Below are 27,660 nucleotides of genomic sequence, written 5' to 3' on the forward strand. Positions count from 1 at the left end.
AAAATCTGAGAGGTGATTAGCGTAGTACTTTATTAGCAGCCAGCATTTTCCCCATGTTCTCAATTACTATTATTATGCATCTGATAAACAGGCAGACCAAAGGAGGCTCAGAAAGCTTACATTAAATCCCCACAGTGACACAGCAAGCATGGGGAAAAGTCACATCTGACTTTAGGTGCAACTCCAAAGGTGGGCACTCTTCCCCGGAGGCCGCCCTGGGCTTCTCGAATGGCCAATCTATGGAGTCTCAGAGCATGGTCCCACATCTAAAACCCGTGTCCTCCGTGTCCTGTGCTGCTGACACCCTGACCGTGACCCCATCAAGATCGTCAGGCTTAAAATGCAATCACATAGGCCAGGAACTTCGTCAACTGAAATCAATCTGGCAGAATTTAGGAAAGTTGAAAATCCTGAAAACATTATGCTCTTGCGCAGGGGCCATGCTAATCTTCTCTATCGTTCCAATTTAATATGTGTGCGGCCGAAGCGAGCACCATTACGCTCTTGAAGGCTTAAAATCTCAGTTCTCTGATAAGCAATTGGAAACCATTATGCTTTCTCTCTTCCTTTAGCAACCAACTTGTATCCCATATCTCCCTTCCCCCCCCAATCAAATCCTGTCTGGGAAGGAGGAAGCAGTTAAAAACAAGATCTGGTTTAAAAAGAAAGCAGCATGTTCACAAGTTTAGATTAGTTTTGTTGAACATGTGAGTTCTGAAGGAAGCTATCAGAAAGGATCCTAAGGCAGTTCATCTTAACACGCTGTTAAGGAGGTTTAGTGTCTTAGAGCGATCTTAAAACCACAACTGAAGAACTTTCCCCCTAAATTGCTTAGCAGAGGCCAACAAAATAAAACCTTAAATTTATCACTCTCCAACAAAAAGTGCTCAACAAAGCAGCATACGGCAGGGAACAGCACTTTCAGGGTTATTTACTACGACATTTCAAATTCAGGATTCTTTTTCTTTTGTAGTAATTATGAGACAACAAACCTTGACACCCCTACAAAGAGCAAAGCCTTGTTCTTTTCAGATAGCCTGAGGCATGTGCCATGCCAAGAAACCTATTAAATCCTGAGCCCAGCAATGACTTACTTGATTGCCTAAGAGCCCTGGGGCATGTTAATAAATTCAGTTTTAGAAAATCTTTAAATTATAAATAGAAACCACAACTACATTAGTTTAATTACGGGGTATAAGCAGCTCCCACAACCCTCTGAGCCAGAGGCTTGCTACACTGCCCATAATTTGGCTTTTGGAGGGGCAGGGTCTCTCCAAGGAAAATGCTGCATGTCTGATCATGGACATTTGTTTTTGAAAATGTTTGCTAAAAGCAGTTCAAATAATCTATCCTGACCCAAGGAAAGTATAAGCTCTTTAACATAGCCAAAACCCAACCAGGTAAAATTCATCTCATGTAAGCAAAAATATGTGAATTTTCAGCATTATTCTATACAGCTGCTCAAAACTTGTAAATTACAAATAAAATGTATAGTGAATTGAAATGATCTATTAGACAGGCCTCAACATGTCTGGTGAGTAAATAAAGTTTGAATCTTGAGGGGACAACGTCATGGTATAGTAGGCTAAGCCTCCACCTATGGCAGTGCATCCCAGATGGATGCCAGTTCATATTCCAGCTGCTTCTCCTCAGATGCAGCTCACCGCTTACAGCCTGAAAAAGTAGCAGAGGATGGCACAAGCCCTGGGCTCTGCATCCTGGACCCTGCAGTTCCTGGCTTCAGATGGGGTAAGCTCTAACTGTTGTGGCCATTTGGGAAGTAAGTTGGTGGATGGAAGGCCTCTCTCTCTGCCTTTCCTTCTCTCTAACTCTTTCAAGTAAAAAAAGATCTTAAAAAACAATTTTTTTGGATCACATCAGAAACTTGAATGAAAGCATGATAAATATCCTAAGTGTGTGTATGCCTAGTGTTTGGTGTATGGACCAAGACTTGTATGAAAAACACAACAAAAATGAGTTCACAAAAATAACCCAGTCAAGGAACTCCAAATGAAGAATCCATACATAAAAAGTAAATATTAACACAAATTCTAGATGGTTAAAACAAGAAAGTTACGAGAAAATCTTAATCCATCTAACCAGCATTTACTTATTGATTTTTCCCAATGTATCTCAAAGCTTAAAGATGCAGCTGATGTCAGACTCCTTTCCAATAATTATTCAGATCTTCTTAACCAATATTTGCTCTAGTTGATAGTATTCTCCACTGTGAAAGCCAGGAATCCAAGATTCCTCAGTGTACACAATGCTTTCAAGCAAAAAAGGACGATGGTGACAATTTGACTGGCATGGTCAGACTCACAGCAATCTAATTTACATGCAAAGCTATGCAGCTTTCTGACAACTTTGTCCCTGATTCCTACCACTCCCAGCAAGCCAAAAGGACACAACTGTACTTTGTTCTTTTAGCAATATTCGGTATCAACCTAGAGAAGCCAAAGCTACCAAGTTAGTGTTCAAAGGAACTCGTTATCTGTCACTGTGTATATTCAAAGCAAACAAATAGCACAAATCCGCCTTCGCTGCAGTCTCTTATGAAAATGCACAGAGTTGGGACCAGGGACACAGCAGACCCACGTCTGACCAGGGGACTTAGACCAGAGTTCCAACTGAGAAACTTCCCAATGAAATGGAATGCAGAGCTGACACAGGCGATTCAATCAGATGAAGGTTTAGGCAATTCAAAATACACATGCGCACACACACATGAACATTTCATTCTCAGGCCTGTTCATTCATAAATGCTAATATTCCACACTGAAAACCTACTGGACTTTATTTCCACTTTTGGCAAAGAGGGTGGGACTCAAACTACTTGTCTGCCCTAGTGGGATGAATCCAATGGGAATCTTACTGAAGGTAGCCTGGGGAGAAAAAAGAGGAGAGTTGTATTGGTATGGTCAGAAAACAAGTCGCCACACAGCTGCACAGATGTACCCAGCAGAGTCATTAGCCCTGCACCTGCCTTCCCTCTCCCTTCTCACATCGCTACACCAAGCATCCAATGACAGTAGCTGAGCAGTTTCTTAAATCTGCAATCAATTCAGAAAAAAAGGGACGTAAAATTTACAAGAAATATTTCAGCACTAAGAGTAATTGTTTGGGGCCCAGCGCCGTGGCCTAGTGGCTAGAGTCCTCACCTTGAACACACCAGGATTCCTTATGGGCACTGGTTCTCATCCAGGTGGCTCTGCTTCCCATCCAGCTCCCTGCCTGTGGCCTGGGAAAGCAGTAGAGGATGGCCCAAAGCCTTGGGACCTTGCACCTGCATGGGTGACCCAAAAAGGCTCTGGGCTCCTGGCTTCAGATTGGCGCAACACTGGCTGTTGTGGCTGCCTGGGGAATGACTCAATGGACAGAAGATCTTCTTCTCTATCTCTCCTCCTCTCTGTGTTTCTGACTTACCAATAAAAAAATAAATCTAAAAAAAAAAAAATTCAACTAGAAATGTCTACCATTTGTACAATGACCAACGACAGGTAAAAGTGCTTCACAAGCTATTTCAAGTATCAATGAGGCAGAGAATTAGCAAGTTCATGTAACAGAGGGTAATGGCGTAGCCGCTAATTAAATGCCACAAATTCAATAGACAGTGAAAGCTTCATCAAGACCAGCCGGAGCAAAATCTACCATTATCAAAGGGACTTGAGAAGGTTCTTTTCTGCTACTTATAAAATATTTAAAACTGTTGTAGGAAAGTACATGAAACTATACATATATCAGGTGCCCACGATCCACATTTCACAGATGTGACTGGCCATTTTGCTTCGGATATTTTTCGGAATGAAATGCTATCAAATATCACTGGAGTTTGTCGTTAGGCCTGTATTCCGTTTCTCTTCCCAGGAGAAACCCCAATCCTGAGACGTGTGCAATTCACTCAGGCCATCCTTCCTTAACTACATATTGAAGCATCCCTCAACAATACGAAGCATTGTTTTGTGAATTCCAAAACTCTGCAGAGATGGGAAATTGGAAAGCTGTCTTTTCCACTGTTTGGAGATGTAACTGGAGGCATGTGCACATAGAGTTCATTTATGATAACTGCTGTACAGCTTCCACCATCTATTATGAAGGAATTTTTGAAGAAAAAATTCCACAGAATATTTAGTATTTTAAACAACTTTGATAAAAGCTACTGGCCATCCTGGATTACCAAGACAGAACAGCCTTCCATGGGCTAATGGATGCATTTTATAACATAGGCAGCTGTGCTTCCTGGCTAAAATTCAACAAAGTCCAATTTGGCCTGTTTTAAAGTGTAACATGGTGGCGGGGTGGAGTGGTTCAAGGTAAAAGAAAAGCAATAAAAAGAGCAAAAAAGGAAAAGACAAAACACAATCGCTATTTCTCTACAGCTCACCTCATCTGCTCTTCTGAGAACTCCAGTCACAACCTACAAATGGTAAAAAACAAAAAAGTTATAGCAGATGTGTGTTACAATAAAGGCATTAGATTTAATCTTTCAAGACCATAAACTTAGCCCTGTTTTCTTCCTACTAACTATGTTATGAGATGGTTAGCCTCAGGGTCAAGATGTTTGCATTTGATCTCAGAGTGACAGGGTTCAACTGCGGGTTCCAGATCCTGGCTCCAGTTTTTTGCCGATGCAGACCCGGGGAAGCAGGGATAAAGGTTCAGGTATCTGGGTTCCTAGCACCAGCAGGAGAGACCCGCTCTGTTCTAGGCTCTCAGCATTGACCTGGCCCAGATACCCCGGCCACACAAGTGAGTGGGCAGTGAAGCAGACGGCACTCTCATTTTTTAAGAGTCAATGCATATTTTTACAATGCTGTGATTTTAATAAACATGAAGCTACTTCAAAAGCCCATGGACAATAGAATTTAGTTCATCCTGCAGAAGAATTTGAAATCCATGCATCTGTAGCATATTTTAAAAGTTCTCATGAAAACTGCTTTTTGTGAAAAAGCTTTACAGATTTCAAGTTTCTTTTATGCCAAAATAAAATTACCTTTTAATTCTGTTTCCTACAAACTTTCTGAAGTATATTCATACATAATGTGGCATATTTCTTTAAGAACATTTTATAAAGTAGAACTTCATGCAAATCTCCCTTCGTCTTCTACTGCTTCACTGAATTTCAGGATTAAATGGGGATGTCAAGTGATCCACTTCATTCTTCTTTGGCATGCTATCAGTATTGTTCACACTTCATTAAAAAGCCATAAAAACAATTACAAGATCATTAACACAGCTTTTTTTAAAAGGGAGTCTACTAAGGCTCACCTAATTGCTAAGTCAAATTTAGGACAGTGTTCTATCTGCTGTTAGCTTCTGATTTCTGAACTCCAAAGAAACCGCCCAATGGAGATTCACGGCCACCAGAATTAGGTACGGACGTGAACCGTGGAATACAGCATCGGCCAAGATCCCCCGCACTGGCTCCTCGGGGGCTTCCGAAACACACTGGATGTGCTCAGCTGCTGTGAGGAACAAGAGGACCCCTGCAAGGCGACAGGCTCCGTGCTCCTCGTTGAAAGAAAGCAGTAGCAAGCACAGGCCATTGCTAGTGAAGCTTTTTTTAAATCGTGATATATGAAAAAACTAAGCATTTATGGGGTACTACATGACATCACAAACTGTCTCATTGCATGTACAAACCTGTTTGCAGGCGTTTGATATTTCTTGATAAACTTTTTAAAAAATCAATTACAGGTTCACAGCAAAACAGGGAGGAAGGTAAGTTGGCTTTCCTAGTCCTCTTGCCTCCGCACACAGCTATCTTCCCATTCCTGCGTCTCCACTGGAGGGGCACACTGCTCTAACTGATGAACCTCCGCCCACACACGGTCTCTCACACGCGACAGTTTACTCCAAGTTTCACTCTGTGTCCACGGGTTTTGACACATGCACAATATCATCTCATACTGACTCTGTTCACTGCCCTAAAAATCCTGTGTACCCTGCCTATTGACAGCTTCCCCCAACTTCTGGCAAAAACCACTCACCGTTTTATTGTCTCCATTGCATCATTTTTTCCACAAATCAAAAAAGTTGGAACGATACTGTAACAGACTTTTCAATTAGCCTCTCCCAATCACTTAAAAATATGCATTTTAATTTCCCCATGTTGTTTCATGGCTTGATATTTAACTTATTTCAACTGTTGAATAATATTTAATTTTCTCAATACAACACATTATTTATGTACCTATTAAAGGAAATCTTCGTTGCTTCCGAGTTGGCAATCATGGCCCAAGCTGGCACAAACAGCCACATACTGGACTGTGTGTGGATAGAAGTCTTCAAAGTCTGAGTAAGCATCCAGGAATGTCTTACTAGACCACACGGTAAAAGTGTGTCTGGTTCAACACACTTTTAACACACTTCTTGTCATCATTTTGCATCCCTGCCAGCAATAAAGCCATGCTGCTTCATATCCTTACCAGGATACTATCTTTTCAGTTTTTCGGATGTGGGCCATCCTGATAGCTCTGTAGAGTTATTTCTTCAAAGCTGATATTCTAACAAAGGAAGATACACACACCTGCATATATATACACCTTGTCCTACTCATGTAGCATGAGGAGCTGACATCATATGATAGAAATGTGAGAATGGACAAATGCATTTTCTTGAAAAAAATTTTGGTTTATTTTATAATAAATATTATTATTAAAACTATGATTCTATTACAAGCTAGGCTTCTTATGAATCTACAAGATATAACAACCTATTTCCCCACCATCATTTTATCTGTTGAGCTTATTTATTAAATTTGATCAACACAAAAACACTTCCTGTACTACACAACTAATCAAAGCAATAAAGGTATGTGAAACATTTCCTGTTACGCTAAATTCAGAGAGTGACAATCCTGAGAACGAAGGGAAAAATTTTCCTAGCCATAACTATCCTCATTGCTACAATACTTAATTTCCATTTTTCTCACCTCGAAAATGCCTCAAAGAGAAAATCAGTCATACCTCCTGCAGGGTCCCATCCCCTCCGGCAACAATAATCACATCTGTGCTTTCCATCAGTTCCAGAAGCTTCTTGGCTTGTCCCTCATAATCTGTCTGAAATACAAAGGAAACTTGATGAACTGATCATTCACGGGTCACAGGGTCAAAGGTGAAAACCTACGGGAAAGTCTACCTAAAACCTTCAAGTTCTACATCACTACCTTCTCAAGTTTTACCCAACTGATCAATATAAAAGCTATCATCTCATTATGTATAGTGTTTACCGGCTTAAGAGCTGAGAGAGAACCTCAGAAACCATACAACAAGTCCCTTACTCTAAAAATTTTTTTAAAGATTTACTTATTGGAAAGTCAGATATACAGAGAGGAGGAGAGATAGGAAGATCTTCCGTCCAATGATTCACTCCCCAAGTGAGCGCAATGGCCGATGCTATGCCAATCCAAAGCCAGGATCTAGGAACTTCTTCGGGGTCTCCCACGTGGGTGCAGGTCCCAAGGCTTTGGGCCGTCCTCAACTGCTTTCCCAGGCCACAAGCAGGGAGCTGGATGGGAAGTGGGGCTGCCAGGATTAGAACCGGCGCCCATATGGGATCCTGGGCATGTTCAAGGCGAGGACTTTAGCCACTAGGCCACACCGCTGGGCCCCCTTACTCTAAAATTTAAACCTAACAATTTGTTAGCAAGCTTTTCAAAGGACTCTTTTCCAGTTTGGTGCTGTTTCCATTATATCATCCACCCATTCCTTTTCATTTGAGGCTGGAAGTCAAGTGTATATGCAAATAAGGAGAAGCAGAGGTAATGGAAAAGCCCAGATCTGGGATCCCAAGAGACCTAGATTTAATGGCCTTAAAGTCTCTGGATCTTCATTTTCTTATTAATTATGTACATTGGGGAAAGAGGTAATTATACCTTCCTTATCCTGTTAGAAAGCAGCATGAAGAGCAACTAGTAGGGAGGTGTTCCTAATTGTTACAAAAGGAAATGATTTTGCTTTGCCCTCATTGTACATAAAGCTAAAGGCTGAGTAAATTAGTCATAACACACTAAGTGTAATCATTTTTGTTGGATAGCATTCCATCACAGATACACATACACAGCTCTGAAACCAAAGCCTCAATTTTAACAGGCATGATGCAAACAATTCTAAAATAGGAAGCACTTCGCTAGACAAACTAGTAGGTAAAAATTATCTGGACTTTAGGCAGGCTAAAGTATCAGAGGTATGATAAAAGATTATATATACATATATAAAATTTATTTAGATTCTGTTCCTTGCTCCTGGCACAAAGCTAAAACCTGAACTTTTTCTTTTGAGCAATGAAAGTTCCTCTTATTCATGACAAGTCGATGTCAACCACACTTGGGTCTGTATCAACAATTTGGTTTTTGTGAGTCCCTAGATGGTCTCATGGTTTGGGCTAGGGAGCAGAAAGGCCAGCAAAACAGTTAGAGTGAGGGCTGGAGCTTCTAATCCCAGCCCAAAGGGAGGAGCGAGGGGCTTGCGAGGATTCCACTCACTCACCAGTCACCAGTGGTTTTCTCCATCACAGCTACTTACATGAACAAGGTCTCCATGAACCCTTAAGCCATGGCGGCCTGGGACTCCCAGGCTGGTGAGCAGCACGCCCAGCTGCTGAGAGGCCAGCGCAGCCAGAACATGTGGCAGCTCTCTGCAGGGCCACTACCCCACACCTTCCAATACGCATCCCTCTGTGAGGGTGTGCTCCTTAATCAAGCAGTAAGCTTGACTCAATCTAGCAAAGTTACACGAGCACAAGAGGGACGATGGCACCTTCAGCTGCAAGCTGGCTCGTCAGAAGCACTGTGACAGTGATTCAAGGGGCTGGTGTCAGAAAAACCAACCAGACAGCCCACTGTAAGAGAAAACCCTGCAGCCCTTAGGTCAGCGAGTCAATGAGACAGCCAGTGAGAGCTAACAAGAGGGGAATGGAGTCCCTGAAAATATCACTAATTGTAGGATGAATAGTTCTACTTTTACTCTAAAATTGAAAAAAAGACTGGTTTTAAAAGCTGCATGTTTGCAAATACTATATACCTTTCTCTCTCTCATATTATATATGTGTGTATATATATATATATATAAAGGTTGGTTCTAAACACTAATAGGTGACCATTAAGAACCAGCATGAGCTTGCTAAGAACAAATCATGTCAGACCCTTGCATGATAACTAAATGCAACATGTAATTCTGGACCGGATGTGGAACAAGAAAAAAAAAATCTTCTATTATAAACAGCATTAGTGGAACAATTTGGATAAATTTTACAAATTAGATAATAATGGTATATCAAAGTTTCTTTGATTTTGCAAACTTCTGGAGTTATGTAAAAGAAGGCTCTTGCTCTTATGACTAGGAAAATTTAGAGGGACAGTATTTTTTTTAAAGATTTATTTTATTTTTATTGGAAAGGCAGATATACAGAGAGGAGAGACAGGAAGATCTTCCGTCCGATGATTCACTCCCCAAGTGAGCGCAACGGCTGATGCTATGCCGATCTGAAGCCAGGAGCCTCTTTGGGGTCTCCCACGTGGGTGCAGGGTCCCAAGGCTTTGGGCCGTCCTTGACTGCTTTCCCTGACCACAAGCAGGGAGCTGGATGGGAAGAGGGCTGCCGTGATAGAACCCGCACTGATATGGGATCCCAGGCGTGCAAAGCGAGGACCTTAACCACTGCGCCACCGCGCTGGGCCGAGGGACAGTATGATTTGCAACTTAAACAATTCATAACAATCCCAGCAATAGGTAATCTAGACACACAGAAGGAGAGAGAGGGTGGACAGGGCAGACGTTCCGTGGGTGCTGTCTATCAGTGGGACACAGGAAGCATCTGCAACTTTTTCTGAAGTTTGATATTACTTCAAAAGAAAAACTCATTGAAAAGAACAAACTGCACAGGGTAGTGGTCTCACTGAGGTCTAGAACGATTTCATCCTTGATTTTAAACTTTTTAAATTTCTACTTTTTGTGTCAATACACATAATATTTAAGTCTTGTATATAATTGACAAGTATCAAAGTGGGAAAAATTAAAAACACATGGTTTGAAAAAATACATGGGTCACGTGACAATAAGGGCTGTGTAGTTTAACAAATGTTACTTCTGCTAGATATAAAATTGGTACTGTACGTACGCAGAAAATGTATTTATTAAAAATAGTTAACATTTCAGGTAAGATAGTCTTGTGGCAAAAAGTTAAGATTAATGCTAAAACTGACTACGGTTGGATCAAATTCAAGAAAAATGACCATCTGAAACTTTAGTATACCTAATAACATTCTCCAAATATAAAAAGCAACATGTACACAACACTGAGCAAAACAAACATATGGAGGGATTTCTAATCTCACTAAACACACACTCCGTGTACACCTAAACACGTAACAATGAAAACTCAACGGAAGCGGCACTTTGAGGTCATCGCTGCAACCCAGGCAATTTCTTGCCTTTTGTGACCTTTTATCTTCATCTCACAAGTTCTAATGATGTAAAATTCCTCACCAGTGATAACCACTTACCAGAGAGAAAAAACATTGCATATCTGTGCCAAAAAACTAAGTTTTTAAGGTTTGTATTTTCACAAAAATTGTTCTTCCATAAAAAAAATGTTATTTTCATCTGTTTGAAAGGTGGAGTGAAAGAGAAAGACAGGGAGAGAGAGAGAGAGAGATCTTCCATGTACTGGTTCATTTGCCACATGCCTGCAGTAGCTGGGATGACATCAGGATCCCAGAATTCTGTCCATGTTTCTACACGGGTGGCTGTGGCCCAGACACCTGAGCCGTCACCTGCTGTCTCCCAGGATACAAGAGTAGGAAGGTGGATGAGGAGCTGAGATGCTCAGACCTGAATCGGCACTCCAGTGTGGGAGGCAGCTGTCCCAAAGGCAGCTTAATCCACTCTGCCACAACACCCACCCCAGGAAAAGAATTCTTAGAGTTGTAACGACTTTCATTTTCCGTAAGAAATAGCATAACTTGTCTCAGAAAAATTGTATCAAATTCTCTATGCTTTATCTAGTCCTATCCTGTAAAGTATAAACTGACAGTGTTATTACAAACAAAACAAAACATCTGGGATGGACACTGTGGCACAACAGTGTAAGTCACTGCTTGCAATGTCGGCCTTCGATATGGGCACCCGTTCAAGCTCTGGCTGCCTTATTTCCAGTCCAGCCCCGTTAATGTGCCTGGGAAAGCAGCAGAGGATGGCCCAAGCCCCTACACCCACATGGAAGTCCGGAAGCTGCTCCTGGCTCTGGCCTTTCCGCTGCAGCCATTCAGGGAATGCATCAAGGATGGACGCCTCTCTCTCCTTCTAACTGTGCCTTCCAAATAAATATAGATCTTTTTTAAAAGGCAAAAGCAAAACTACTTTTATTAATTATCATAATGAACACATCATTTATTTTTCTGTCTTAAGAAGTGATTTCTGCTCAGAAGAGAAGAGGGTACGTTTTACAAAGTGGCAGCTTAGGCAGTCAACAATCCCCAGCCGTCTCACCTTGACGACAGTCACATCCATGCCGGACAAGTGTAAAATCGGGGCGGCATTTTTTTCAAATAGAGTCCTGGCTTTGCTGCAGACAAAAGAAAGTAGAATTATTTCACCACATATTCTCAAGAGAATAAAAAGCCCGATCATCTTCTCCAGGGTAACTGTGTGACAAGCAGTTCTTCCACGTCCACATACAGGAAGTTTAACAAGGAGTAATAAGTATGGATAGAAGATTGCTGATTTCACCCTAAGGTCTCTGGAAGGTGACACCTAGTCCATGGTGGAAGTTCCCACTCCTGTTTCCTAGAGCAAGGATAGTCACTGGACACGGTTCTCCTCCACTGAAGTCCTTACTGAGCATCTACTGCGTGGCCAACCCACGTGGACCAAGTGCCGTCACAATACGCTAAGGCTGCTTGTCCTCACGGAACTCAGACTCTGATGGAGAAGGGAAGTTACTCTCTAATCTTATTCATTTGCCCAAGGGAATAAAGAAAACAGTTTTATTCAATTCTACCTTAGGAAATACCTTCTGAGGAAACACCATTTTTAACCATTTAAAATACTAGAGATGTGAGTTTTGAACCTGTAGTGAAATCTTAGACACAGAGCAAAAAATCTCTCATGAAAGCAGAATTTCTGCCATGAAAGCAGAAACTCGAATGTAGCAATCAGATAATTAGTCAGCAGCATGTCTCAAACTCGTAGGCGCAGCCATGCCTCCCTCCCTGTGTTCTCTCGCACAACATGTGGCAGTGAAGACACACAAGGCCATCTTTAGAGCTCCTCCAGCAGTTAAAGGCGAGAGCCAGCCTTAGCCATTCCAGGTTCCCCGGACCCCGGGATTACAGGGGGCACGCTCAGAGGACACGTCTAGGAATGTGATGAACTCATGTACTGATGAGTGAAGAACATGGATCTGAGGAACAGGAAAGGACAAAACTGTGATGTCCTAGTACAAGAGAACATCCCGACAGTAAACTACTGTCCAGTTCGGGTCAGGATTCAAAACCACCGCCTCTGGAGCAAGGAATGCACAGGTTACAACAAGTGCTCTCCTGTCTGCTCCACAGCCAGGCGCATAGTCTCAAAGCCGAACAAGTGTTAAAACACAATTAACTGACCTGTCCTTGAGCCATTTTCTAGAAGCAAAACTCTTGGTAACTTACATTCTGCCACACCACAGTAAACAAATTTGTACTATTTCACATCAGCTTAAGGTTCAAAAATTTATAAAGTTTCTTTCCCCCCACATCTGATACCATAGATTTAAAAAATTTCTACAATGAAAGTGAATCCTTTTTGTTCCTAATGTTTCCTCTAAAAGGTTAAGAACAAATGACCAATAAGATATCCACTATTTTTACATAATTAAGGACAAGACTGCACTGGGCTAAATACACACTTCACGTTCTAGCAGCCATTTCCAGGCTCTCGGGCACGCCCCACAATTACTCCTTAATATATTATTAATGCTAAACACAGTTACGTCCTTAAGCTCTTATGTAGTTTTAAACCTGTACTACATAATGAAACAGCTCCACGATAAATTATAAATCATGTGTGAAGACAGAACTGTGATGACAAAAAGAAAAAAAAATAGCAAAAACGGTTGAGGGTTTTTCAAACAAGGAGCCGGACGCCTGGGTGGAGGCAGGCTTCCCCTGGCTGAAGGGTCTACACCTCCTCCTCAGTGCCAGAATTCCAACTTGCCTGCACATCAGCGCATCACCACTTCAAATCAAAGTCCACCCTTGAAGATACAAACACAGCTGTTTGTGAAAATCTATCAAGGCTACAGGAAAATCAGGGCTAATAATTTAATGTGGGCAGCTTAGATATAGAAACCCAAAATAACTTCCTTGAGCTATGTAAATGGTTGTGTATTCAAACCGATTTATTGTTTAGGTCTCTAGTAACACTGTGTGTAACAGTCACATTAAAGCAGGCCAGCGGAAAGGGCAAAGGGCTTTCGGGAAGGATGGGAAAAGCACACTGGAGAAGGATCTGAACTCAGCTCAGGCTTACGTAACAGCAGCAGCGCCCTCTATGGAAGGTTTCCTAGGAAACAAACCAAGCTTAAGGCTTCACAGGCACCGTCTGTCTCATTGAATACAAAAGGCACCTTCTCTATGTGGTAATTCGGGGCATGTGCTAGCTAGGGGCTCCTCCAGTTTCGTGGAACTAGCGAACAGCCTAACAGCCAGCCAGGACCAGGTTCCATCCCAGGTCCCATTCTCCATCTTCTGCCAAAAGGCATCACCGTGACTTAGTACCTCTGGCTGAACAAGAACAGTCTTTGGCACTGCATGTCTTGGTGTGCTCAAAGCAGGGAGGGAAGCAGTTCAAACAGAGGTGGACAAAAGGGATTCAATTAAGGAGCCCACTGAGGTCATTTGTAGGTGATATCTTGAAACAGTGAAGCAAAGCACGGGGCAAGCATTTCTGCTTAGAGATCAATGTCCCAGTGCCTGGGCTGGAGTCCTTGCTCTGCTGCAGACTGCTAACCTGCTGGCCAAGATCACAGACAATGGTCCACGAAGCTCTGTCTGTGCCACGCACATGGGAGACTCGGGGTGAACTGTGGGCGCCTGGCCCCAGCCTGGCCCAGGTAAGCTGTTGCAGGCACCTCGGAGAATACAGCAGCTGACAGGTCTGCCTCCCTATTTCCCGCTACCTTTCAAACAAATGAAATTAATAACAAAAAACAAACAAAACAGGACGTGATTTGTCCTCATTATTTGTGAGTCCCCACTCATTGTCTCCCAAAAAATGTCTAGGAGACCGACTTCATAGTCCTATTTTCTACCTCGGACAATATGAATCCTCTTGCTTTCCACTCTGACCCCAAGCATTCACTATGCTGTTACTGTTCTTGAAGTCACTGGATTTAGATCTAACTGGTGTGGTACAAAGTCATCACCTGCCATATCGCAGTGCAAGTTCAAGCTCAGCTGCTTTGCTTCAGATCCAGCTCCTTGCTAATACGATGGGGAAGGCACAAGATGGCCTGCCCCGGTCCTTGCACCCCCGCATCCCTGGGGGAAATCCAGATAAACAAAGCCATTGCACTGCTGGCTGTACAGTTTTTAGCACAGCCAGGCTCATCAGCCCTTGCCTAAAGTGCTGACCCAGTTCCAATCTAACAGTTACTTACATTTTCTTATACTTGTATCAGCTTTAACAGTGTGGCATTTCTAATGTAAAGAAAAACGCACAAAAACTAAACTGAAATTGTCCTGAAATCTGAACTTTTTCCAATTCTGGAGCATTCCAGACTTCCGATTTTCAGATTACAGGGATTCAACCTGTAATACATGGTAACGATAATGAAATGCTTATTCCCAGGTGCGTGTGTTATGCCTTATTATTTTAGACGGTGGTACTCCTGCTCACTGTAGAACAGTCTCAGGCAGGCTCTTCAAAAAAGGGCAACATGATCACAGATGCCAGCCCTCCACTGCTCCCGAGGGCTTCGCAATGGGACAAGCAGCAGAAGACAGCGATACGGGTACAGCCAACCCCTGGCAGACCTAAGCTAGTGCGTTTCTGTTTCAGTTTCACTGTAAAGTTTGAAAAGCTAGAGAGTTATCATAAAAGAGAGAGAAAAATCTTAAAGGAAAAAAATTACAGTAAGCTGTAATGATTATCGAAGACAGATTTGTGTCTACTTCCTAGAGCCTCAGCGCGCACTGCTTATGAAGCCTACAGGACAACGCCTTCTGCCTTTACCACCTACACACGCATTTTATACCACATTTCTGAAAGTCCTCATTTCAGAGGCAGACAAAAAAAATAGAGTAAACGTTGCTATCTGCTGGCCCACTCTCCAAATGCCAGCTACGCACAGGGCTCGTCTAACGCTGAGGCTGAGAGCAGGAATTCAATCCAGTTCTCCCATGCAGATGGCAGATGCCGGGCTGCTGAAGACATCATGACGGCCTCAGGGGCTGCGTGGCAGGGAGCTGGCGTCAGGGGCTGCTGAAGGCATCATGAAGGCCTCAGGGGCTGCATGGCAGGGAGCTGGCATCAGGGGCTGCTGAAGGCATCATGAGGGCCTCAGGGGCTGCATGGCAGGGAGCTGGCGTCCAGCTGGAGGCTGACACACAACCTCAGCGTGGCCACATGGTCCTCAGGTCAGGCATCCTCACCAGCCTGTCCTTATGCTGTATTCTTTTTCTGTGTTTAGACACACAATACCCCTATACTTAGAACTGTCTGTAGCTACTTCAGTAACACACTAACATAGGGGTGGAAAGGCTACACCACACAGCCTAGGTGTGTATTAAGCTGAACTATATGTAAGTTTGTGTAAATGAAATCTCACAAAATGAATGCCGACATGCAATGTACAGCAGCAATGCAGCTCAGAACATACTGGCTGCTCAGGATTGCATAACTGACCCTCAGAAAAGCCCAAATGAACTGCTCTGATCACTGACACTTTTTTATTCTTCCTCAACTTACATCTTTCAAAAATAAATTTTAAGTCATTTCTTTGAAAGGCATCAGGGTCTCGTATTCACCTTTTCAACTAAATGACAATTGTCATCTATGGCATCAATATGGCAAACAATGTTTAGTGCCTATGGTATGTATTTTCTTAACACTTTGCATTCCTACCTGCCCACCTGCTTCTCCCTCTTGCAGCGCTGTATGTGGTACCAACATGAACCCATCATTATCTACCAGTATCTCAGCTATTCTTCAAACCTTAGTGCCCAGAGTTCCTTCACAGACTATCTTGTTACCAACAAGGATACAACTCGGTCAACCCAGGTCCTGCACCATGGGCCATTTCCTCAGTCAGGAAGAGTGTTCTTCTCCAAGACCTGCCTCGTGTTCAAATCCTTCTGGAAACATCCATCTGCCCTCCACAAAGCTCTTGGCCATGTCTGAACATCTTGTCAACAGAAACGGACTGACAATTTTTGCCATAGAGCAGAGCAGTTGCTCCCTGGGGGATTATTAATTCCAGAGCAATTATTAAACTTCAACTAGCCAACTGAGCTACCCATCCATTAGCTTTAGTTATTTCTTATTATTTGCTATTTCTACATTGCAGATGAATCAGTGCTAGGAAAATATTGAAGCTACTCCTTCCAAACCCGCATAGCCTAATTAACTGTTTGATATTCTGTCTTTCCCACCCTCCCCCACCCAGATAACACATAAGACACACACACACACACTGAACTACCCTTTGCAAGCTGCAGGGTTGAGGAACACGGTGGCCTTCTTCACTTGTGCGTTGGGAGGAATAAGCTGATTGCCAAACACCTGAAAAAAGAAAAGCTTTCCATGAACACGCTTAATTCAGTCAGAGGTCACATGTTCCAAAAATAATTTACTTCCACAGCATCTACTCTAAGACAAAATCTTTCATGATCACAGATTATATTGTTGAAAGTGGTGGTTTTAATCAAAAGTACACCATTATTTCACAACAGTAAGCTCAATTTTGTATTGGCACAAAGACCTTGCTTCTCTTGCTGGAGGTAACTTCTCTAAGATACGGTTAGTTTTTTTGGTTTTGTTAGGTTTTGTTTTTATAAACAAAAGCAGTGAGGCCACAGGCTAGGGGCGAGGGGAAAGAGTTTAATTCATGTGTCTTTAGCTTCCCAAGTGTAATCTTACTGCTCAATTTATAATTATAGCTTGTTTATAACAAATATGTGCTACCAATTCCTCTTTATATCTTTGCACAGAGGAGAATCGAACCTGATACTCTACCTGCCTAATCTTCTCGACAACCTTGGCTGAGGAGCAGCAAGCGCAGGAAACAAGATCTGCACATTTACACATGTATGCTTAGTTCTCCAACCCTGGGGGCACTAATTAATCTCTTTTTTAGATTACAACACTAAGATTGGAAAAGTTCAGATATTGAGCATCACTTAGTTAATAAAGGACAGTCCAGGAATTTTTTTAATGTAACTCCAAAACTCAGTCTTTTATTGTCTTGGCTCCAGACAGCAGGTAAAGGATGAGGCAGAGGACTGGACGCGAGGGGCGAGAACTGGGACAGAACAGCAGCAGCGGCCATCCAGTTTGTCCAGGAGAATGCAGTCAACGCAAAGAAGGAGAGCAAAAGCACCAGAAAGGGCAAAGGTCACAGTTAGTCCCGAAAGGTAGGGGCAGGTCTGAGCCAAGACAGCAAGATTCAAAATTCTAGAGAGATAGCAGTAAAAGTTACATAAAACTTTTTTTTTAAAGCAAATTCACTAAATCTATCACCTCCCTGACATTCCATTAGAGATTCTCAATACCAATTATTTGCTTTAAAAAAAAAATGCTTCTGGGCGCAGCACGATAGCCTACTGGTTAAAGCCCTTGCCTTGCACGTGCTGGGATCCCATATGGGCGCCGGTTCTAATCCCGGCAGCCCCGCTTCCCATCCAGCTCCCTGCCTGTGGCCTGGGAAAGCAGTCGAGGACAACCCAAAGCCTTGGGACTCTGCACTCGCATCGGAGACCCGCAAGAGCTCCTGGCTTCAGACTGACTCAACTTCAGCTGTTGCGGTCACCTGAGGAGTGAACCATCGGACAGAAGATCTTCCTCTGTCTCTCCTTCTCTCTGTATAACCACCTTTCCAATAAAAATAAATAAACCTTTAAAAAAAAAATGTTTCTGGGGCTAGAGTTGTGGCCCAGTGAGTTAAGATCTCACCTGCGATGCCACCATCCTACCTGCACAGGTTTGAATCCCAGCTGCTCTCCGTCTGATCCAGTTCCGTGCTAATGGGCCTCAGGGGGCAATGACAGATGGCCCAAACACTTGTGCCCTTACACCCTTCCCGAGGCCAGCTCAGAGCTCCTAGCTCCTTACCGTGGCCTGGCCCAGCCCTGACTGTTGTACCATTTGGGGAGCGAATCAGCAGATGGAAGATCTCCTTCATCTCCCTCTGACTCTCAAACCTACAACGTTTTCTTTCAGAACATTTCAGAGGTATACACCACTTCTATGCTTAAGAGAAAAAGTCGTTGGTGGCATCCAAAGCAGAACCGGAAGCATTAACCCACAACAGGAAGAGGAGGACGCTCCCAGCCCATACACAGATCTCTCATCAAAAAGAGACACAAAAGTTCTTCTCCCAAGAGGCACTTCTCTTGCTAATAGCCAGCTTGGGGCTGGGACCACTCCGAAGCTATGATTTAAATTTATCTGGATTGAGTTCTGAAACAACTTAGAATCCTATAACACAGTTAAACTAAATAAGATTCTTATAAACAAGATTTAGAAGAGTTAATCACTAAAAAGGTGGATCTACAGAGAGCATCTCTTTTCATTGTCATTTATTTCAGAAGCAAGCATGAGATTTGCAACCCACTTCTAAATGCTTCATCCCTTCAGCATTTCTTACTTTCATGTTTCTTTTCTTGTACTTGTGACATCATCAGCTAAATGATACATAGCAAAACAGTAACTGAGTCACCAACCTATATCCAAGGTAGAACGCACAAACTGGAAGGCAGAAGCAAAATTATGGCTATTGAAATTAGAATTTATAACTATAAATAACACTCCCAGATAAGTATTTATGAAAACCTCATGGAACTAGGAAAATAGTACAGGAAAAATCAGCTGAAGAGATGGAATTTAAAAATATAAATCAACCATTTTAAGAGGATTTGACTTTCAGCAATAACACCTGCTCTGAACTGATATCCCTGGAGGTTATTTGGATCAGGGATGAATCAGGATTTAGTCAGATCTTCAAGGACAAGTGCAGAAACAAATTCCCAGAGCGTCAACCAGTGCAGCTCCATGTTGTTGGGAATGATCCAGAAGCGAGCACTTCTGAAGGTGGGTGTCAGAACTGCTCTCCAGTAGATGGAGAACTTCCTTCTACTCAAGAACTGGCTCTCAGCCCGACTCGTCCCTTGACGGTGAGGAAGAAGAGCCCAACCACACCGACACCAACACTGCGCAGGTCCCCTGGATGCGCCAGCACTTCCTGCACAGTGGAGATAAGGTGAGCTTTAATTTTTATCACACGAATGGCATTACCTGAGCTTCTTGACAGGCCGCTCTCCTTAGCAGATTATCACTATCAAAATAAACAAAGGGGAAGGAACATTAGCTTCAACAGATTAAGACCCAAACACAACACACACTTCTACTGCAAAATGCCCACGTGCGAGCTTCTTAGGAACCTGATAACAAACCATGGATGCATTTGAAAACTAGGCTCTCTGTATAAAATCGAGTTGCATACAGACATCTCCATATTACAGTTGGTAGAATAATGTCCCTTCTCCTAAAACATCCACCTTCTAAACGCAAGAACTTGAAGATACGTTACTTTTCTTGGCAACAGGAGTTTTGAAGCTATGATTAAACTTAAGATCTTGAGATGGGGAGACTAAATTGCATCATCTGGATGGGCCCAATCTAGCCACAGGAGTCCTTAAAGCAGGGCAGCCTACCAAACTATGGCCAGGGACACAGAAGACTTGTCAGGAAAACACAACCTGGATGGCTTTTAACATAGGAGCAGGTCAACCAACAAGCAGCTCAGTCAGTTCTAGAAACTGGGCAGGGCAGGGCAGGGAATGGACTGCCCCCTAGCGCCTGCAAAAGGTACAGCTGGGCCAATGTGTACAATGTGGTACTCTTAACCCACAGAATGTAACATGTTTGCTGAAATTCTTAAGTCTGTAGGAATCTGCCAAAACAATGATAAACTCACAAACTCACATCCCTCAACCTCTCACTTTTTCTTAACCAGTAGAGATTACTTGGGTCACCTGTCAGAAATTAATTTCAAGTTGACTTCCTTTGCATTTATGTCCCTTGTATTCCTTTATCATTGTAAAACACTCAATTATATAATACACAGAACATTTTGTCAAGAGGCAAAATTCTGTCTTTCAAAAATGAAAACATTTCGTCATAATGTGATGGCCTATTTAACATAAGTTTCTAAAATGGGTTTAAACCACAGAAAACTTTAAATGAAGCTGACTGCCTAATAACTGCTACATGCACTAATAGTTTGAACCTGGTTAACCTTAAGAAAAAATACCCAGAGAAGATGACCAATAACTAACTTAGCAGGAAAACCCTGAAAGGGAAAAAAAAGCTATAATATTCTCTTCATTTTTCTAATGCCAAAGACCTTGAATTCTGCAATAACTTCAGTTATTTAAAGTTTATTTCTGGTATTTAAATTTGAATGGGAATAAATAAAAATAAGCAATCTGTAGCTTTTGCCTTTGCTGCAGTGGGAGGCTGTTCCTTGAACTGCCTCGTCCCTAGCCAAGCTGTGGAACAAGCTGAAATTTCACTGAGCGATCCATCACCTTGGACAAGAACCCACCTCCCAAAGAGAAGTTCCAATGCTGCAAGTCTAAACCCTAAGAGTAAGCTTCCATTACATTATAAGCCAGTAGCTCAAAATTCACGTCATTTGGTACAGATTTTAGGAAAAAAAAAAAAAGATCAATGCCTGGTGAAGTTTGGTCCACAAGCAGGCCCTTGCAACGGGGCCAGTCACACGTGCTGGTGAGACGCTGTTCTGCTTCTGCCCAGACGCCAAAGGGACTCGTGGAACCTTCTCTCACCCTCCACCCACAACACGTGAATGTTTATGCTCCTGTGTTCCTCGCCCCACCTCCACATCCCTCATCAGTGAATCATTCTCACGGCAGCAGCAAAAAAAAAAAAAAAAAATGCACACGAGATGGGGTAAATCCAGGTGAAAACTAGTCAAATATTGTTAAAATAATGAACACTGATAACCCCTTGGAGTTTGACACTTCACATTTATTGCCCACTATACAGTAAGAATGTAAAATACTGAGTCCCTGTGACCACCAGGCTCCTGATGGGCAGTTTCTGTGCTGATCCTACAGAACACCCCTCCCGGCTTTCCATCATCGTGATGTATCCTCCAGCCAGTTGCATAATGTTTTGTTTTTGCTGCTTCGTAGTAGGAAGAGGACTTTGTGGCTCTAGTTCTCTATACTGCAGACTTATCCCGTGATTTTTTTTTTCTGCACAAGCCCACAATGATTGCACAGAAATGCCTATGTTCTTGTCCATCTCATTTTTTCCATTATGCTCCCCTGCTTCTACAGGGGACAGACCCCCAAAGACATCAAGCTCCTCTAAGTCATCACCACATCCTATATGCCCTTGCTCATCTCAGCCACACCAATCCCCACGGTCCTGGCTGAAAAGAAAACAGTACAGGAATGCAGGAGCACCTTGGGCCATTTCCCCCCAAGCTCTTCGTTGCTAGATGTAAAATTTTGATGGGCAACTTCTCACTACATAAATCAAAGATCTCAGTCTCTTAACCTTAATACCACTTGATTTAGCAGAAAGCTCTTCACAATCAAAAGATGGTTGTGATTCTCTGAACTTAATACATTGTTAATGTTAACTGTAAAAAAGAAAATGTATCAACTTGAATACTACAGAAGAAAATCTCATAAACATATTTTAGTATCAAAAACAGTTGCAATTATCTTGATGTTACTCTTTGAACTTAGCTGTTTCTAAAAATCAAACACATCCTCAAAGAAAAAAAAGATGTCTCCAATTGAGATGCTCTGATGGTCCACTGGTAGCTCAGAAAACTGTTCTAAGAAATAAAACCCCAAAATGTTTCAGTAAATGACAGCAGTGTTGGAATTTAAAGCAATTTGAATCAGGAGTAGAAACTAGTGTGTGCCACGTACAAAGGAAGTTGTTTCCTAAGCTTTTACTAAGGCAGGTGTTACTATGCAATATGAAATATCCAGAAACAAGGAAGCTGAGGTTCAGAAGCACAGCGGCTTGTCTACAAGCACAGTGGTAGTGAACCTTAGAGCTGAACTCAGGTCAACGCCGATCTAACCCCAACCAAGCAACGGCTTCGATGCGAGCTCTCAACTTTAGTCCCCATCAAGTGAACAAATATGCAGAGGTATATTTCACAGATTAAACTTATAAACTGCTTCCTAGTCTCATCTAATATAACTTTGACAACTTACATTTACATGATTTTTTTTTAAAAGCTGAGGTGTAAGTAAGCTCCTCAAAATAGAACAAACCCATTTAAGTGTCAAGTACAAAACAATCATCAGAACTGAATAGCACCCTGGGCAGGTTAGGGTCAACTGGCAATGGCAGCTCTCAGCAAGTACTGGCAGCAGAGTTAAGGACTGCTTCTTGGAAAGTGCCATGCCACACACACTGCCAGGTAGCTAGGAGCTGCTGTTGAGCAACCCTAACATTCCCTGCCCTCATGAAGCTCCTAGCTCGAAAGGAAAAATATGGTTTCGACATGCAGCCACCACGCAATGTGACTTGTGTGTGCTCCAAAAGGGACACATGACAAGGGTATCTAACCTAACTCTGAGGGAATTAGAGAGGTTCTTTAACAGAAAGTGAGACAGAGTCTCTCTCTTGGAGGAGTGGGCCGACAGCAGTTCCAGTGCGTGGGCCATCACTTACTGCTTCCTAGCACGCATGTCACTAGGCGACTGGGATTGGGAGCAGAGAATGGGTACCTAGGCACCTGAATGTGTCTTACCCACTCTACCAAAAGTCTGCCCAGATTTCATCATTTTACTCCTCTCTTTAGAAACAGGTCGAATGTAACGTCTTTTGTCCTTAAGCCATTCACAAAATTGCTTGTATTATCTTGGCTCCTGTGTTATAAACTAAATGATTCACCATTTTCTCTTCCACATCCCACAGCACTGACTCCACTCCTCTAAAGAGATGCTACTCAATAAATACTTGTTTAATAAGTAAGTGGCAAATGTTTGAACAGAAGAGATTAACTCACAATGCTCAGACAGCAAACCTTGTCCTACACCAAACCTGAAGGGCTGTTTTTTTTCTTTGAGTATTTGGCATTCTTGAGACATCAGCGGAGCAGGGTCTTCAGCGTGATTACCACCAGATGACAAGGGAAGGACTCAGAGTAGGACAAGGTGAAACATCTCAAATCAGATTATGGGAATGTCATCGGTTCAAGAGAATCCTAGGTGTGTGGCATGTGCATACACATGCACAGAAATGGAACTAGGGCACGCTAGGAAAGCTATGGCACACCTTTTTGGTACAACAGGATGTGCTGTAAGAACTGTTCCAACAGCTAATACATTCTGCATCTGCACTTCAGAAAGTTCGACCGTTAACTGGTCAAACGTCCAAATGTGAACCACAGATTGTTGCAAGACAAAGAGCACGCTATGTAAATTCCAACCCTGTACTTTCTCATTGTACGAACTGTCTCCTAAGAACTGAAGCTAAACACAGTATTAAAAGGATGCTACAAAATGTATTCATATTTAAAAGGTTCCTGCATAACTGTTCAGAACTAAAATGTGGGTTTTTTGACAAAGAAAGCAGAAGCCACTGGATAATAGGAAAAAAATTCTGCTGATGTCACTCTGTTTGAGGCTTTAAAAGAATACCAACTTAGCTGCTATTCCAGAAAATAGAAGGCTCTCAATTTATTCCAAGCCATAAATGTTTTATTTATTACTTTAGGACTGCAAAGTAAGATAAGTTATTTCAGTAACAACGTTACACTGAGAGAAAAATTATACTGATATATCCCATGTCCCAAAAAGGAGATTTCCCACTACAGTCTAGGAGCAAATTGTGTTAGCAGTTTCTACCACCAGTTTTTTTTTTCCCTTGAATAATGCAAATGTAGCTTTTACTTTACACAAACAAATTTCAGGTTTAGATGTTGATAACCACCATGTCAATTTATCTAAGCTTCCTAATCATTATGTTCGTGAACAGGGATGGAGGAGACATGGAATCCAAGAGAAAATGGGAGCAAAGCTGAGAAGGAACTTGAGATGCATGTGCAGGTGCAGGGGGAGAGAACCATTTCCTTCCCTCCTTGTATCTCCCTGCTCCGATCATGGCTACTGCAAATGAGAAGACAGTAGATCATAAGCATCTGGTTATCATCAGTGGCTTTGCTAGGCACATGTTGAAGGAGCTGACGCAGAAAAGCTGGGACTCCAACCAGCACTCAGATACGGGAAGCCAACACTGCAAACATCCACTGTACCACAACGCAGCCTCAAAGGCTTAGCACTAATACTTTCAGTCTTCTGATTCTTAACATGGCAAGTTCCCCCCTCAATATAGCTTTTTTACCTGTTTTCTACAGACATTCCCAAGTGACACACAGTTAAAGCAATCTCCACTTCTGTAGCATTACCAGCAAATGCCACCATGTAGTCACCCAAAGTTCTTTAGTCTACATACTCTGTCTGCTGACAGAGAAATTAGGTGGAAAAGCTTCTTAACATGTGTAATTAGCCCATTTCTACCCTCTTATTCTAGCCTCGGGCTTTCAATCTCTGTTCCTATCTTACCATTCTAAGGGTCACAGAGGCCAAAGTTAGCTAGTTAGGTTTTGCAAACACCAGCAAAGAAAAGTTGTTTTTGAGCGTCTGCTGTGTTGATGCTCAAGGCCAAATAGGACCACTATCAGGTGAAGTTTGGGCTTTCTTCCAGCAGCTGCCCTAATTCTCTTGAATACTCCACTGACATTGCTTTTGTAGTTCATTTACTTCTTCCCACCCTTCACTTCATCCTACATTCCAAAGTCAGCGTTCCGTGTCAGATGCTGTTCTTCCACATACTATCATTATTGTGCTAGACCACCAATACACTAGCTGCTTCCATTCCATCTGCGATCACACAGTTAGAAGCAACTACATATTTAGTCTCGGTTCTGTACACGGCACCCAAGCCTATTTACACAGAAAGACGGAAGTGAGAATAGAGATTACACAGGGATTTATGACACCGTTCAGTAAGGAAGCACAGGATGACGTCTCCCATCTCCCATCCACCGCGCAAGTTGTTCTTTATAAACAGAGAACATGAAATGGTATTCCCTTTGGGCTCCAGGATACAGGACAACTTCAGACCTACAAATCTTGTTAGTAGCTCTCTTGTTCAGACTTTTTACTGTTCAACACGAAACTGAAATGTCAGTTACTCCTCAGAGGGAAGCTAGTCCATGGTAATCAGCAGTTATGAATATTCTCCCCATTGTCTGAAACAGCTCAAACTAATACAACAATACCTGAGAGTTTTGTGAAATCAGCAAGATGAAACCTAAACATACTCCCTACCTTTCCATCTCATCTACCTACAGGCTATAGGTCTGAGAGGAAGCAAAATACATACCTTTTAAAAGGATTTTGTCTTCTAGATAATCTAAAAGGAAGAGTTGAAAGGCTAGGAAATATAATTAAACCTCATTTTTTTTCATAGTTTCCTTTTCCCTGCCCAAACTGAGCTAACAGGCAAGTTACTTAATTGCCATGAATGAGCTTTTTTAAAATAGCACCCACTAACACCCCAATTTTATCATTAGCTCATGCTGAAAGATGAACTTAGAAATGGCTAAAGAGCAAAACAAACTACTTTCTTAAAATGTCAGTAAATCAGAGATGAGTGCGGAGATGTTTCCATTTGGACTGCTGCTGAAGCAGCTGGGCCACAGAGCACTGACCACAGGCAGCGGCTGAGCCCAACTGATGCTAAAGCGAAACACCTGCGCAGCCCAGGGTGTGACCAAAGCCGTGACCTGCAGCAAAAGGCAGACTATGAAACCGCCCTCCAGGGAGGCTCGTGCACAACTCTAAGCCCTGGAATCTCACACGCTCCCCCGCTGTCCTGCCTGGGTCTCCAACTCAACAAATCTAAAACAGAATGTACTACCTCCTCAAACCAGTTCTTCTCGGCAACTCTCCTCTTTGTAAATCACCAAATAGCCCTTATCTTGAATCAAAAAATTGATTTCTTGTGGCTTTCTCTTCTAGCCCATCATGGGGCATTACATCAGCTAACGCCAAAGCCATACCCTAGTCCAGGCACACAACAGGAAGTTGACTTACATCACCTTAATCAATAGAGCATTCTGTATGAGCAGGTAAGCGTTTACACAGAAGTTAGGACGTCTGCTTCAAAGCCTGCAGCTCCCTTTCCACGTCCAGCTTCCTGCTAATGAGCAAGTGGGAAGGCAGGTGGCGTGGGGTCCAGGACTGAGTTCCAGCCCTGGTTAGGCCCTGGCCCAGTCCTAACTTGTTAGCCTTTTAGGAAGTGAGCCTACAGATGGGTGATCTGTCTCTAATACTCTCAGCCTGCCTGCCTGCCTGCCTTCCTTCCAAGATGTATTATTTATTTTTATTTGAAAGACAGAGTTAGAGAGAAGGAGACACTATAGAGGTTCATTCCCCCAGATGGCTCCAACAGCAGAGCTGAGCTGAGCTCAAGCTGGAAGCCAGAAGCTTCTTCCGGGTCTCCCACGTGACTGCAGGGGCCCCTGGGATGGATCACCTTCTGCTGCTTTCTCAGGCCGTAAGCAGTGAGCTGGATGGGAAGCGGAACTGGTGCCCATAGGGATGCCAACACTGCAGACAGAGGCATAGCCTACTATAGCCACAGCACCAGCCCCGTTTGCCTGTCAAGTAATGAAAATACATTGGGCTTCTTTTCAAGAGGAAAATTCCTTATACTAAATTTTAGCAGTTTATCTGAGCAAAACAAAAACAATTTGAAAAGCAGCCCATTAGTTCTAACTCCAGCCAACAACATGATCAGGCAGCACATACAGCTTAACTAGTTAACTGGTTAGTTTAGTTACCTGATGACAGGGCCTCCTAAAAAAATCAACCAAACCTCAGCTGCTGAGGCTACACCATAGAAGTCTGATTAGGGTCCAGCACCAACAGACTAAACGGCCAGCCTCCTGCTCAACTTTAACAGTCCTTGCATCTAACATTCAAACAGATCCACTGCAAGGAGACTGAGGCTGGGGCGTTAAGCACCTTCATGAAGGTCACAGGGTTAATTCAGCAGCAAAATATAAACCAGACACATCTACTGGCTTCACGCCCATGTTCATGTATTACCCACACGACCACAATCTCACATTGCCCCAGGTATTTTCCATCCTACCACCACCACACTAATGCGGATCTTCAATACCTGCCACGGAAGACGAAGGAAATGCTCTCTCAGCTTTGATGTATTTCAAATGTATCCTACACATTGACACTGGATTAAATTTCTTGCATGCCACTTTGTGGCATTCTCTTCCCCTTAAATCTCCTGCCTGCAGGTGGGCATTTGGCACACCCTTGTCACAGCACATGCACATAAGGCCAGCTTCTCTCAATTCCCCTTCCCGGATAATG

The 27,660-nt window shown here is 42.8% G+C and overlaps 1 protein-coding gene and 1 pseudogene across 3 annotated transcripts in view; both read right to left on the minus strand.

The window, feature by feature from the left end:
* AGK (acylglycerol kinase) overlaps positions 1-27,660 on the minus strand; it is a 65,598-nt gene that overhangs the window by 23,843 nt on the left and 14,095 nt on the right. For all 3 annotated transcript variants that reach the window (XM_041002345.1, XM_041002346.1, XM_041002347.1), the window contains exons 3-8: positions 19,493-19,532; positions 16,683-16,762; positions 11,489-11,564; positions 6,969-7,061; positions 4,385-4,417; positions 2,791-2,885 (exon numbers count right to left, since the gene is read on the minus strand). In XM_041002345.1, coding sequence (XP_040858279.1) covers positions 2,791-2,885; positions 4,385-4,417; positions 6,969-7,061; positions 11,489-11,564; positions 16,683-16,762; positions 19,493-19,532 — 417 coding nt within the window. The remainder of the gene's footprint in view (positions 1-2,790; positions 2,886-4,384; positions 4,418-6,968; positions 7,062-11,488; positions 11,565-16,682; positions 16,763-19,492; positions 19,533-27,660) is intronic.
* On the minus strand, positions 396-494 carry LOC121171046 (annotated as a pseudogene).

Source organism: Ochotona curzoniae, unplaced genomic scaffold, assembly GCF_017591425.1.
Source record: "Ochotona curzoniae isolate NIBS_2020 unplaced genomic scaffold, NIBS_Ocur_1.0 scaffold_2476, whole genome shotgun sequence".
Classification (NCBI taxonomy): domain Eukaryota; kingdom Metazoa; phylum Chordata; class Mammalia; order Lagomorpha; family Ochotonidae; genus Ochotona; species Ochotona curzoniae.